We start from the raw sequence: 14524 nt of genomic DNA on the forward strand, positions 1-14524 counted from the left end.
ATCTAACGACAAGAATCACGGCGTTTGGTTTAAGAGAAGTCGATATTTTTTCTTCACATGGGGTACGGAAGACAAAGGTGCACGATGGAGTACTGGCTGGTTGCTGGATTGCTTTTGTGCTGTGGGAAAGGGATTATCGCTCAGATAAAGTATTCTGTTCCAGAGGAGGTGAAAGTGGGATCAGTTGTTGGAAATCCCGCTAAAGATTTAGGACTTAACCTCTCTACTTTGAAGGACAGAAGATTTCGTATTGTGTCTGGCTCCACTGACGCTCTGTTTCAGGTAAACCAGGACAACGGTGTGTTGTATGTCCATGACATTATAGACAGAGAAGAACTCTGTCAGGGAAACAGCGCTTGTGTTGTTAATTTGAAAATAGCTGTTGAAAATCCTCTGGAAATTCATTATCTTGCAGTGGAAATCACTGATGTAAATGACCATTCTCCTTCTTTCCACGGTGAGGAGCAGCTTCTGGAAATATCTGAACATGTTCCTGTGGGTACTCGATTTCCTATTCATGCAGCCCGTGATCCTGATAGTGGAACTAATTCGGTTCGCTTCTATAAACTGAACACACATGATGATTTTGAAATTGAAATCAGAGACAGTGATGATGACAAAATACCGTTTCTTTTATTAAAGAGACAGTTGGATAGGGAACGGCAGACAGAGCATTGCTTAGTATTGACGGCCACCGATGGAGGCCATCCACCGAGATCTGGAAGCCTAAATTTGATTATCACAGTTCTTGATACAAATGACAATCGCCCCATTTTTAGTAAAGATGTTTATACAGTCGCTTTAAACGAAAATGTCCCACTAGGTGCATTTGTAATCAAAATTAATGCCACTGATTTAGATGAGGGCCTTAACAGTGAAATTGAATATAGCTTAAGCAAAACATTAAAGCAAAAAGTGTATGACACATTTATGCTCGATAGTGTCACTGGTGAAATTCGAGTGAAAGGAAGCGTGGACTTTGAGGACACGGAAGTTTACAAGCTCGATGTCCAGGCCTCTGATAAAGGCCAGCCACCCTGGACGGCCGAATGCAGGGTTGTCATAAAAATAAATGATGTTAACGACAATAAGCCGGATATAGAAATCACATCACTGTCTAACATAGTCCCTGAAGATTCAAAACCTGGCAGCGTTGTTTCCCTTATTAGTGTGACGGACAGCGATTCAGGCATCAACAGTAAAGTTATTTGCACAATCTTAGGGGATGTCCCATTTGAATTGAAACCATCTATTCAAGAAAACATGTTCTCTCTCATCACAAACGGACGTTTAGACCGAGAAACTGTGTCACATTATGACATCACAATAATGGCTACTGATTGTGGTCACCCTCCTCTATCCACCATCAAAAGTCTTAGTATTGAAATATCCGATGTGAACGACAACAGGCCTGAGTTTAGGCAGAACCCGGTGGACTTATATATGGTAGAAAACAATGAGCCTGGTGCCTCTATCTTCTATGTGAATGCTATCGATAAAGATGTAAATGAAAATGCAGGTATTTCATATCACATTGTAAGAGGGAACGGATCAAATAATGACATGACATCCTTTCTTAATATCAATTCTGATAATGGACAGATTTCCGCACTAAAGAAGTTTGACTTTGAGACACTGAAAACCTTCCAGTTCCAAGTTGTCGCCACAGACTCTGGAACTCCATCACTGAGCAGCAACGTCAGAGTGAACGTGTTCATTCTGGATCAGAATGACAACGCTCCAGTCATCTTGTATCCCGTCAGCGCGAACGGTTCTGCTGAAGGTGTGGAGGAGATTCCCCGCAATGTGAACCCAGGCCACCTGGTGACTAAAGTGAGAGCCTATGATCCAGATATAGGATATAACGGCTGGTTGTTGTTTTCACTGCAGGAAGTGAGTGACCACAGTCTGTTTGGTTTGGACCGCTATACAGGACAGATAAGAACACTTCGCTCATTCACCGAGACAGACGAGGCTGAGCATAAACTGGTCATACTGGTGAAAGACAATGGGAACGTTTCCCTGTCAGCAACAGCCACTGTTATTGTCAAGGCTGTGGAGCCCAAAGAGGCTTTTGCAGCTGCTGATGTTCAAGGTGCAGCAAAAGTTGAAGAGGATAACAATGTAATATTTTATTTGATTATAATTTTGGGATCAGTTTCAACACTTTTTCTCATCAGTATTATTGTGCTGATTGTAATGCAATGCTCGAAACCTGCGGACTACTCATCCAAATATTTACAAGAAACTAACTATGACGGGACACTGTGCCACAGCATCCAGTACAGATCTGGAGACAAACGGTACATGCTAGTTGGACCCAGAATGAGTATAGGATCTACTGTAGTCCCGGGCAGCAATGGAAATACGCTTGTTGTCTCTGACAGGAGGCAGGCATCTGAAGAGGTAAGAATTACTTTATTTTATCAACGTTCAAGGTGTACACATCTGCACAGGGAAGGATTAAGATAGTGAATGTTTCCAATCAGCAAAACTGCCTTTAGTTAGGATGTCATACTGTTATTCACTGTCACATTTGCGGTAACTTGGTAGGCTGGTAGTGGGACAGAGAATGTATTGCTCTCACTGTTTACCTTTGTGGTGCTTACTTTGGTCGTGGAGGCAAAGGTTGTTTGCTGCGGCGATAAATGCTCCATTTCTTTTCAGAAAACCCTTCTCTTTTATAAAGCCGTCTGTATCTCTCGTTTCAACAGCGGACATAAAATAAATCAATTTGTGTTGATTGCGGCTTGTTATTTCAAACTCGCCCCAAGGTCTCTGGTTTTTAGCAAATGTATGAAAGTTGTTGCCACTTGGTGTCAGTGTGACATCGGTTATAGCCATACTCCAACATCATGCCCTGCCCCACAATGAGCTGTTTTGTTAAGAGTTAGCCATCGGCAAGACCTCAAAAACGAGGGATTAAATACCAGGAATTTTTCTGCTATAAGGGGTTGATTTTTGTCAGGGAAATGCATGAAACCATTTTGTCGATTTGACTAAAGGGCTATCCTGTTTTGCGTTTGCATATTTTCGTTGAACTGGATTGTTAAGCCATGGGAGACGGAAGACAAAGGCGAAAATTGGAGTACTGGTGGGCTACACTGCATTTTTTTCTGATGCTGTGCCTCGAAAAGCAGGCTTCAGCTCAGATTAGATACTCTGTTCCTGAGGAAGTGAATGTTGGATCCGCTGTGGGCAATCCTGCGAAAGACCTGGGTCTTGACATCAGAACTTTGACTGAGAGACGATTTCGCATTGTTTCTGGCTCAAAAGATGATCTATTTACGGTAAATCAGAATAATGGATCCTTGTTAGTTCAAAACAATATCGACAGAGAGGCGATCTGTGACGGAGATGATGCTTGTTTGATTAATCTTAAACTAGTTGTTGAAAATCCTTTAGAGATTCACTATGTTAGTGTAGAAATCATTGATGTAAATGATCACGCTCCAGTTTTCTCAGAAAAGGAGCAGAATTTAGAAATAGCTGAACATACAATGGTTGGGCAGCGATTTCGAATACTGGCTGCACGAGATCCAGATTTTGGGAGAAATTCTGTCCGATTTTATAAATTAAATCAGAGTAATCACTTTGAAATTGAGATGACAGATGACGAATATAGGATACCTTTCTTGGTTTTGAGAAAACCGCTAGACAGGGAGTTTAAGTCCAAACATACATTAGTTGTCACGGCTAGTGATGGAGGTAATCCACAAAAATCGGGCACTTTAAACATCACCATCAACGTGCTCGATTCCAATGACAACCGCCCTGTATGTCGTCAAGACATGTCCTCAGTAAAACTGCAAGAAAATACCCCTGTTGGTACAGTCATCTTTCGACTGAACGCAACTGACTTGGATGAAGGTTCAAACAGTGAATTAGAATATTATTTTTACAAAACTCTAAAGAGTAAAGTATACGATATATTTGATTTAGATAAACATAGTGGTGAAATCCGAGTTAAAGGTGAAGTTGATTTTGAGGAAACAGATGTACACAGATTGGATGTGCAGGTGTCTGATAAGGGACAGCCTCCTTTGACTGAAGACTGCAGAGTAATAGTTCAAATAGTAGACATCAACGATAATCATCCAGAAATAGAGGTGACATCCCTTTCTAGTGTGGTTGCTGAGAACTCAAAGCCAGGAACAGTGATCTCACTCATCAGTGTTAGTGATAAAGATTCAGGTATGAATGGAAAAGTGATATGTAGTCTGTCAGAAAATGCCCCATTTGAACTAAAACCATCGTTTCAGGATAACATGTACTCCTTGGTGACAAAGCAGCGTTTAGATCGAGAAATTTTATCTCATTATGATATCACAATTAAAGCTACAGACTGTGGTCAGCCTTCGCTGTTTTCTGAAAAAACTCTGAACATTCAGGTATCAGATGTCAATGATAACGTTCCCGAATTTTCACAAAATCCCCTTATCCTTTACTTAGAGGAAAACAATATACCTGGTGCTTCCGTATTCTGTGTAAGTGCTTCTGATAATGACTTAAATGAAAATGCAGCTATTTTCTACCACATCAAAAGGGGCGATGAAGCACAAAATAAAATGACAAGCTTCCTTAATATCAATTCTGAAAATGGCATCATCTCCGCACTGAAAAGTTTTGACTTTGAGACACTGAAAACCTTCCAGTTCCAAGTTGTTGCCACAGACTCTGGAACTCCATCACTGAGCAGCAACGTCACAGTGAACGTGTTCATTTTGGATCAGAACGACAACGCTCCAGTCATCTTGTATCCAGTCAGCGCGAACGGTTCTGCTGAAGGTGTGGAGGAGATTCCCCGCAATGTGAACGCAGGCCATCTGGTGACTAAAGTGAGAGCCTATGATCCAGATATAGGATACAACGGCTGGTTGTTGTTTTCACTGCAGGAAGTGAGAGACCACAGTCTGTTTGGTTTGGACCGCTATACAGGACAGATAAGAACACTTCGCTCATTCACAGAGACAGACGAGGCTGAGCATAAACTGGTCATACTGGTGAAAGACAATGGAAACGTTTCCCTGTCAGCAACAGCTACTGTGTTTGTCAAGGCTGTGGAGCCCAAAGAGGCTTTTGCAGCTGCTGATGTCAAAAGTTCACCCAAAAATGAGGAGGAGAACAATGTGACATTTTATTTGATAATAACTTTGGGCGCAGTTTCATCACTTTTTCTCATCAGCATCATTGTGTTGATTGTAATGCAGTGTTCTAAACCTGCGGACTACTCATCCAAATATTTACAAGAAACTAACTATGACGGGACACTTTGCCACAGCATCCAGTACAGATCTGGAGACAAACGGTACATGTTAGTTGGACCCAGAATGAGTATAGGATCTACTGTAGTTCCGGGCAGCAATGCGAATACTCTGGTGGTCTCTGACAGGAGACGGACGTCTGTAGAGGTAAGCGCGTTTAAACTTTTAATTTACAGTGGCATAGTACATGTAGATAAGTTGTCAGGTTTTCCGATTTTCTGTTTATTTTCTGGTAATATTTTAACTTTGTCGTATCTTCAGTGGCTTGAATATTCAAACTTCAGCCTATGGTGATGCATTTCAGAAGACCAGGCTCGGCAGGCTTAAAGCAGTCTGTATAGATATTCGCTGTCCGAGGTGCTGAAATGCATTTTGTATCTGATATACAAGCAGAACCTATCACACGATATTTCTCTTATGTAAAATTTCATACTCGCTGTTTTGAAGTCAGAAGAACTCTTCGCACAACTTTTTTATGAGACAGGTGCATCGGGGAGGGACTAGTGGATCAAAAGTTGCAAACAGACTCCGCACACTAACTTGCAGTCATACACATATTTGCGGTGTTTCTTTACTAAACCTTTATTAGGCAAATACTCTCTTTCTTTGACATATTAAATAACAACACATTGGTCCACTTGGTGTCAGTGTTACAGCGGGGAATTGCTTAGCATTTGGAATAAGCTCTCCCCCTCTCAGATCTTTTTGTTCAGCTCAAAAGAGAAGGCGAAGGCAAGGCATAATGTTGTAGTTCGATATGTATCCTACCATGGAAAACAGGGAATTCTTAAATTTCACCTCACTGGAAACAGGAGTTATTTTTTAGTGGAAGACGTACTGTATTTGTGGATGTGTATTTTATGACTACATTTAGAGGACCGAAAGACAAAGAGGCAGAATGGTGTCCTGCTCGCGTGTTCTGCTTTTCTTGCTGCTGCCGTGCATCGGTGTGCTGGTTTCATCTCAGATAAGATACTCCGTTCCAGAAGAGGTTAAAGTGGGATCTATAATCGGAAATGTTGCCAAGGATTTGGGACTTGATGTTAGCTCCTTGGTAAATAGGCGTTTTCGTATTGTGTCTGGTTCAAAGAACACGCTATTTGAGGTAAACCCAAGCAATGGAGCTTTGTATGTTCATAAGAATCTCGACCGAGAAGAACTGTGCGATAACAGTGGCGCTTGTTTAGTAGATCTGAAAATAGTTGTTGAAAATCCATTAGAAATCCATTACGTCAGTGTGGAAATAATGGACACTAATGATCATGCACCAAGTTTTTCCGAAAGTGAAAAGTTAATAGAAATAGCTGAAACAACTTCACCAGGAGCACAATTTCAGTTACCAGGTGCCCGTGATCCAGATGTAGGGATCAATTCCATCCAGCGATATAAACTTAGTCAAAACGATCATTTTCAACTGGAAATCAGAGATAGGGGAGAGGACAAAATACCTTTCTTAGTGTTACAGAGGCACTTAGACAGAGAACAGAAAATAAACCATAGCTTAATTCTTACAGCAATAGATGGAGGAAACCCTCAAAAATCAGCCAATCTAAATCTTACAATAAGAGTTCTTGATATCAATGATAATAGACCCATATTTTCTAAAGAGGTTTACTCAGTGATGTTACAGGAAAACGTTGCTGTTGACACTATTGTAATAAAGGTACAAGCAACGGATTTTGACGAGGGAATTAATGGCGTTGTCCAGTATGCCTTCGGAGGTGACGTTAATTCTAAGGTATTAGAGCTATTTTCCTTGGACAGAGATGTTGGAGAAATTCGAGTTAATGGGCAAATTGACTACGAGACAGCTGAAGTTTTTAAGTTAGATGTCCAAGCCTCCGACAAAGGTCAGCCACCGATGTCATCAGACTGTAGAGTTATAATAAAGATTCAAGATGTAAATGATAATAAACCTGAGATAGAGGTGACATCAATCTCCAACATGGTCCCCGAAAATTCAAAACATGGGACGGTGATTTCTCTCATTAGCGTTACTGATGCTGATTCTGGCCTGAATGGAAAAGTTATTTGCACTCTAACAGAAAATGTGCCATTTGAATTAAAACCATCTTTTAAAGAAAATATGTATTCATTGGTGACAAAAGATAAACTGGACAGAGAAACCGTGTCGCATTATGACGTCACAGTAACGGCTACTGATTGTGGTCAGCCTCCTCTTTCCACAGTCCAAACTCTGAGTATTCAGGTTTCAGATGTGAACGATAACAACCCAGAGTTCCCACATAATCCTCTCGAATTATATTTAATGGAAAATAATGTCCCCGGGGCATCCATATTATCTGTCAGCGCATTTGATAAAGACATGAATGAAAATGCTGCAGTATCCTATCACATGATAAGAGGAGGAGGTGGTCAGCATGACATGTCTTCTTTCCTCAGTATCAATTCTGATAATGGCCAGATTTCCGCGCTGAAAAGTTTTGACTTTGAGACTCTGAAAACCTTCCAGTTCCAAGTTGTCGCCACAGACTCCGGAACTCCATCACTGAGCAGCAACGTCACAGTGAACGTGTTCATTCTGGATCAGAACGACAACGCTCCAGTCATCTTGTATCCAGTCAGCGCAAACGGTTCTGCTGAAGGTGTGGAGGAGATTCCCCGCAATGTGAATGCAGGCCACCTGGTGACTAAAGTGAGAGCCTATGATCCAGATATAGGATACAACGGCTGGTTGTTATTGTCACTGAAAGAAGTGAGAGACCACAGTCTGTTTGGTTTGGACCGCTATACAGGACAGATAAGAACACTTCGCTCATTCACAGAGACAGACGAGGCTGAGCATAAACTGGTCATACTGGTGAAAGACAATGGGAACGTTTCCCTGTCAGCAACAGCTACTGTGATTGTCAAGGCTGTGGAGCCCAAAGAGGCCTTTGCTGCTTCAGATGATAAAAGTGCAGCAAAAGTTGAAGAAGAGAGTAATGTGACATTTTATTTAATAATAACTTTGGGTGCAGTTTCATCACTTTTTCTCATCAGCATCATCGTTCTGATGGTAATACAGTGCTCCAAACCCACCGACTATGCCTCTAAGTATCTACAAGACACAAATTATGACGGGACACTGTGCCACAGCATCCAGTACAGATCTGGAGACAAACGATACATGCTAGTTGGACCCAGAATGAGTATAGGTTCTACCATAGTCCCGGGCAGCAATGCGAATACTCTCGTTGTTTCTGACAGGAGACAGGCATCTGGCGAGGTAAGCATTATTCTAAAGTTCCCTTCATGCTGTATCATGTACAGACAAGAAACCAAGGTTCTACCACGTCTTTTGGCTTGATAACATTTCCTCATTTGCTAATTTGAACAATGAACATTTATTTCATGATAAAGAAGACTGACTGTGCTTAGCGGGTTTCGCTGTCCTTGGTTCTGATTAGTATTTATTATTTTTTTTTTTTTTTGCATATTTAACACTCCATCTAACATTTTCTCATAATCACTTATGCAGTTTCACAAATGTAGTTTTGTCCACATGGTGTCAGTGTTACAATAGTGCATTGGTTAGCCCCTAAAATTACCTCTGCCCATCTCAGCTTTTTGTTTCGCTCAAAGGAAGACGAGGAAATCAAGGGATTGATTTTATGGTGGAAATATATTTTATAGTCGCTGAATTGGAATTTGGAAAAAATTACCTCATCGTCAACTTATATTATTTTAATCGCAGCCTTGTTTGTGGATTTGATTGAATGATTTCGCTGAAGAGTGGGAAGGACAAAGAGGCAGAATGGTGTCCCGGTCGGGTTTTCTGCTGCTGTCTCTGGTGCTGTGCCTTGGTGAGCTGGTTTCATGTCAGATTAGATACTCCGTTCCAGAAGAAGTTAAAATGGGATCTGTAGTCGGAAATGTGGCCAAGGATTTGGGACTTGATATTAGTTCTTTAAAAGATAGGCGTTTTCGTATTGTGTCCGGATCTAAGGACTCGCTGTTTGAGATAAACCAGATAAGTGGAGTTTTGTATGTCAGTAATAATGTTGACCGAGAAGAGCTCTGCGACACAAATGGTGCTTGCTTAGTAGATCTGAAAATGGTTGTTGAAAATCCACTTGAAGTCCATTATGGAAGCGTGGAAATAATAGATGTGAATGACCATCCACCAAGTTTTTCAGAGAGCGAAAAGGTAATAGAGATAGCAGAAAACACGTTGCCAGACACACGATTTCAATTACCTGGCGCCCGTGATCCAGATGCTGGAATAAATTCAGTTCAGCGTTATAAACTTAGTCAAAACGATCATTTTCAACTCGAAATCAGAGATAGGGGAGAGGACAAAATACCTTTCTTAGCGTTACAGAGGCACTTGGACAGAGAACAGGAAAGAAACCATAGCTTAATTCTTACAGCTATAGATGGAGGAAACCCACCAAAATCGGCACATCTTAATCTGACCGTTAGAGTTCTTGATATCAATGATAACAGACCCATATTTTCTAAAGAGGTTTACTCAGTGATGTTACAGGAAAACGTTGATATTGGTACTGTTGTAATTAAGGTCCAAGCGACAGATTTGGATGACGGAACTAATGGTGATGTCGAATATGCTTTTGGAAGTGACCTTAATACAAATGTGTTAACTGTGTTTTCTTTAGACAGTGACATCGGTGAAATTCGAGTGAAAGGAAAAATTGACTACGAAACAGTTGACGTTTATAAACTAGATATTCAAGCGTCTGACAAAGGTCAGCCTCCGACCACAACAGACTGTAGAGTTATAATAAAGATTCAGGATGTAAATGATAATAAACCAGAGATAGAAGTGACATCAATCTCCAAAATGGTCGCCGAAAATTCAAAACATGGGACGGTGATTTCTCTCATCAGCGTTTCTGATGTTGACTCTGGTCTGAATGGCAAAGTTATATGCACTCTAACAGAAAATGTACCATTTGAATTAAAACCATCATTTAAGGAGAATATGTATTCACTGGTGACAAAAGATACACTGGACAGAGAAACCGTGTCACATTATGACGTCACAATAACGGCTACTGATTGTGGTCAGCCTCCTCTTTCCACAGTCCAAACTCTGAGTATTCAGGTTTCAGATGTGAACGATAACAGCCCAGAGTTCCCACATAATCCTCTCGAATTATATTTAATGGAAAATAATGTCCCCGGGGCATCCATATTATCTGTCAGCGCATTTGATAAAGACATGAATGAAAATGCTGCAGTATCCTATCACATGATAAGAGGAGGTGGTCAGCATGATATGTCTTCTTTTCTCAATATCAATTCTGATAATGGCCAGATTTCCGCTCTGAAAAGTTTTGACTTTGAAACACTGAAAACCTTCCAGTTCCACGTTGTTGCCACAGACTCTGGAACTCCATCACTGAGCAGCAACGTCACAGTGAACGTGTTCATTCTGGATCAGAACGACAACGCTCCAGTCATCTTGTATCCGGTGAGCGCGAACGGTTCTGCTGAAGGTGTGGAGGAGATTCCCCGCAATGTGAACGCAGGCCACCTGGTGACTAAAGTGAGAGCCTATGATCCGGATATAGGATATAACGGCTGGTTGTTGTTTTCACTGCAGGAAGTGAGAGACCACAGTCTGTTTGGTTTGGACCGCTATACAGGACAGATAAGAACACTTCGCTCATTCACAGAGACAGACCAAGCTGAGCATAAACTGGTCATACTGGTGAAAGACAATGGGAACGTTTCCTTGTCTGCAACAGCCACTGTGATTGTCAAGGCTGTGGAGCCCAAAGAGGCTTTTGCAGCTGCTGATGTTAAAAGTTCAACTACAGCTGAGGAAGAGAGTGGTGTTCCATTTTATCTCATGCTGACTTTGGGTGGAGTTTCATCACTTTTTCTCATCAGTATCATTGTGTTGATTGTAATGCAGTGCTCCAAACCCACAGACGATTCCTCCAAGTATCTACAAGACACAAATTATGACGGGACACTGTGCCACAGCATCCAGTACAGATCTGGAGATAAACGCTACATGCTAGTTGGACCCAGAATGAGTATAGGTTCTACCGTAGTCCCGGGCATCAATGGAAATACTCTGGTGGTCTCTGACAGGAGACGGACATCTGGAGAGGTAAGGTACATGCATACAAATATACATTTTTGATTCTTTGATAACTGTAATGATGTTTACATGAGTAAATCGACATAATAACGCCAGGTAATTACCCTTATTTCAACAATACGGTGGCACCATACGTAGATTAATTTACACTAATTTATCATTAGGCGTGCCTTCCCTCAGTCCGTTTTTGGTGCTGAAGTACTTATGGTTTTGTCTCTGCTGCTTCTTCTCAGACGCCTCCAGTAGAATTTTCTGGCAAGGACAATATATGTATGACGCCTTTTATGTTGTTTATCTCATCCAAAATGCTGTCCACTGGGTGTCAGTGTTGTATTTGGACACCATGAGCTTGGCTACTTTGTCCCTCCCCTCATCAGGCCTTTGTGTTTCACTTAACGATAACAGAGCATACACTGGGATGATCCATGGGAGTCGATAGCACAGATTTTTATTTCGGGCATGTAAATTTGCTGATAGAGAAAATCTCTCTACGTGTGGATGTATCTTTTTCAGATAACAATGGGAAGCGAAAGATTATGTACAGTAAAGGTATACTGTTGGGGCTTTTTTTACTTGTCTCTGCTGCTGTGTTTCGGAAAGCACGCCTCGGCTCAGATAAAATACACGATTCCAGAGGAGGTGAAAGAGGGATCTATTGTTGGAAATGTTGCAAAGGATCTTGGCCTCGACCTCACATCTTTGACTGGCAGACGGTTCCGCGTTGTGTCTGGATCTAAGGACGCTTTTTTTGAGGTAAACCAGAACAATGGCGTCTTGTATGTACATAAGAATATCGACAGAGAGAATCTCTGTCACAGTAGTAGTGCTTGCCTGATAGAGCTAAAAATTCTTGTCGAAAACCCTCTAGAAATACACTATGTAGGTGTAGAAATTACCGATGTAAATGATCACTCCCCTATTTTTCCCGAAAATGGACAGACATTTGAAATTGCTGAACATACACCTCCTGGAACCCGATTCCAACTTCACGCTGCTCGTGATCCCGACGCTGGAATGAACTCAATCCGGACATATACACTGACGCCAAATGATCATTTTGAAATAGATATTCGTCAAAGCGACGAGGATAAAATGTTATTTTTAGTGTTGAAGAAGTCATTAGACAGAGAACAAAAGATTAAATACGTGCTATTGGTCACAGCGGTTGATGGAGGTAAGCCTCCAAGATCAGGGACTCTAAACGTTTCAGTTATTGTCCTTGACATTAATGATAATCGCCCAATGTTCAGTCAGGATACTTATCAAGTTACAATACAAGAAAACGTCTCATTTGGCACTATTGTTACAAGAGTGAATGCAACAGATCCTGATGAAGGGACTAATGGTGAAATCGAATACAGCCTTGGCAAAACCTTGAGACGAAAAGTCTACGACCTGTTTGAATTGGATCGCTTAAGTGGAGAAATTAAAGTGAAAGGATTGGTAGATTTTGAGGAGGCAGAAGTTTATAAACTAGATGTACAAGCATCAGATAAAGGATCACCCCCGTTATCAGCTGAGTGTATGGTCATTATAAAGATAGCAGACGTCAATGATAATCCACCAGAAATAGAAGTCACATCACTCTCAAATGCAGTGTCTGAAGACTCAAGGCCTGGCACAATTATTTCCCTGATTAGTGTAACAGATAAAGACTCTGGTGCCAATGGCAAAATAATTTCACGGATATCAGAGGACTCACCTTTTGAATTAAAACCTTCCTATAAGGAGAACATATATTCAGTTGTCACTAAGGGAGAATTAGATCGAGAGGTGGTGCCACATTATGATATAACAATAAGAGCTACTGATTGCGGTGAGCCACCTTTATCGACTCTCAAAACCTTAAGTGTTCAGGTATTAGATGTAAATGACAACAGTCCACGTTTCTCCCAAAATCCGCTGGAGTTGTATCTAGTGGAAAATAACCGTGCTGGTACCTCAATATTCTCTGTAAGCGCATCGGACACTGATCTGAATGAAAATGCAGTTATATCTTATCATATTGTCAGAGAAGGGAGTCAAAATGACATGACATCCTTCCTGAATATTAATTCTGATAATGGTCAGATTTCCGCACTAAAGAAGTTTGACTTTGAGGCACTGAAATCCTTCCAGTTCCAAGTTGTCGCCACAGACTCTGGAACTCCATCACTGAGCAGCAACGTCACAGTGAACGTGTTCATTCTGGATCAGAACGACAACGCTCCAGTCATCATGTATCCAGTCAGTGTGAACGGCTCTGCTGAAGGTGTGGAGGAGATTCCCCGCAATGTGAACGCAGGCCACCTGGTGACTAAAGTGAGAGCCTATGATCCGGATATAGGATACAACGGCTGGTTGTTGTTTTCACTACAGGAAGTGAGTGACCACAGTCTGTTTGGTTTGGACCGCTATACAGGACAGATAAGAACACTTCGCTCATTCACAGAGACGGACGAGGCTGAGCATAAACTGGTCATAATGGTAAAAGACAATGGGAACGTTTCCCTGTCAGGAACAGCCACTGTGATTGTCAAGGCTGTGGAGCCCAAAGAGGCCTTTGCAGCTGCTGATGTTAAAAGTGCAGCAAAAGCTGAAGAGGAGAGCAATGTTACTTTTTACTTGATGATTACTTTGGGCGCAGTTTCAGCACTTTTCATAATCAGTATCATTATTTTGATTGCAATGCAGTGCTCTAGATCCACAGACTATTCATCAAAGTATCTGCAAGACACAAATTATGACGGGACACTGTGCCACAGCATCCAGTACAGATCTGGAGACAAACGGTACATGTTAGTTGGACCCAGGATGAGTATAGGATCTACTATAGTTCCGGGCAACAATGGAAATACGCTTGTGGTCTCTGACAGGACACGTGCATCTGGAGAGGTAAGGAATTTCTGAATACCGACACCGTACAGACTGAACGAATAATTATTGCAGATCAATCAAAAGAAAAGCATGCCAACGAGTTTCAACATTGCTTTTTTCCTACTCTCCACTATGCTAAAAAAGGCCTCTATCTATCTATCTATCTATCTATCTATCTATCTATCTATCTATCTATCTATCTATAGTAGGTGCTCTCTTACAGATCGGCGGTAACAGTTTACAGTAATGGTACATAAATGAAATACATGTTAATACTTTAAACAATGAATGAAACATGGCGTGCAAAGGCATATACTATTGAATCAAT

At 41.3% G+C, this 14524-nt stretch overlaps 3 protein-coding genes across 3 annotated transcripts; all 3 read left to right on the forward strand.

Annotated features, from left to right (window-relative positions):
• The first annotated feature begins 84 nt into the window (after positions 1 to 84).
• Positions 85 to 2472, forward strand: LOC115366268 (protocadherin alpha-8-like). The gene has a single exon (XM_030061626.1). The coding sequence runs from the start codon at positions 85 to 87 to the stop codon at positions 2470 to 2472; it is 2388 nt and encodes a 795-aa protein (XP_029917486.1).
• Positions 2473 to 3056: 584 nt separating this feature from the next.
• LOC115366269 (protocadherin Fat 4-like) lies at positions 3057 to 8574 on the forward strand. The gene is made up of 2 exons (XM_030061627.1): positions 3057 to 5447; positions 6139 to 8574. The coding sequence occupies exons 1-2, from the start codon at positions 3057 to 3059 to the stop codon at positions 8572 to 8574; spliced, it is 4827 nt and encodes a 1608-aa protein (XP_029917487.1).
• Positions 8575 to 10506: 1932 nt separating this feature from the next.
• On the forward strand, positions 10507 to 14229 carry LOC115366270 (protocadherin beta-15-like). Its single transcript, XM_030061628.1, has 2 exons — positions 10507 to 11349; positions 11854 to 14229. The coding sequence occupies exons 1-2, from the start codon at positions 10507 to 10509 to the stop codon at positions 14227 to 14229; spliced, it is 3219 nt and encodes a 1072-aa protein (XP_029917488.1).
• The last annotated feature ends 295 nt before the right edge of the window (positions 14230 to 14524 follow it).

The sequence above is a fragment of the Myripristis murdjan genome, chromosome 10 (assembly GCF_902150065.1).
Source record: "Myripristis murdjan chromosome 10, fMyrMur1.1, whole genome shotgun sequence".
In the NCBI taxonomy this organism is placed as follows: domain Eukaryota; kingdom Metazoa; phylum Chordata; class Actinopteri; order Holocentriformes; family Holocentridae; genus Myripristis; species Myripristis murdjan.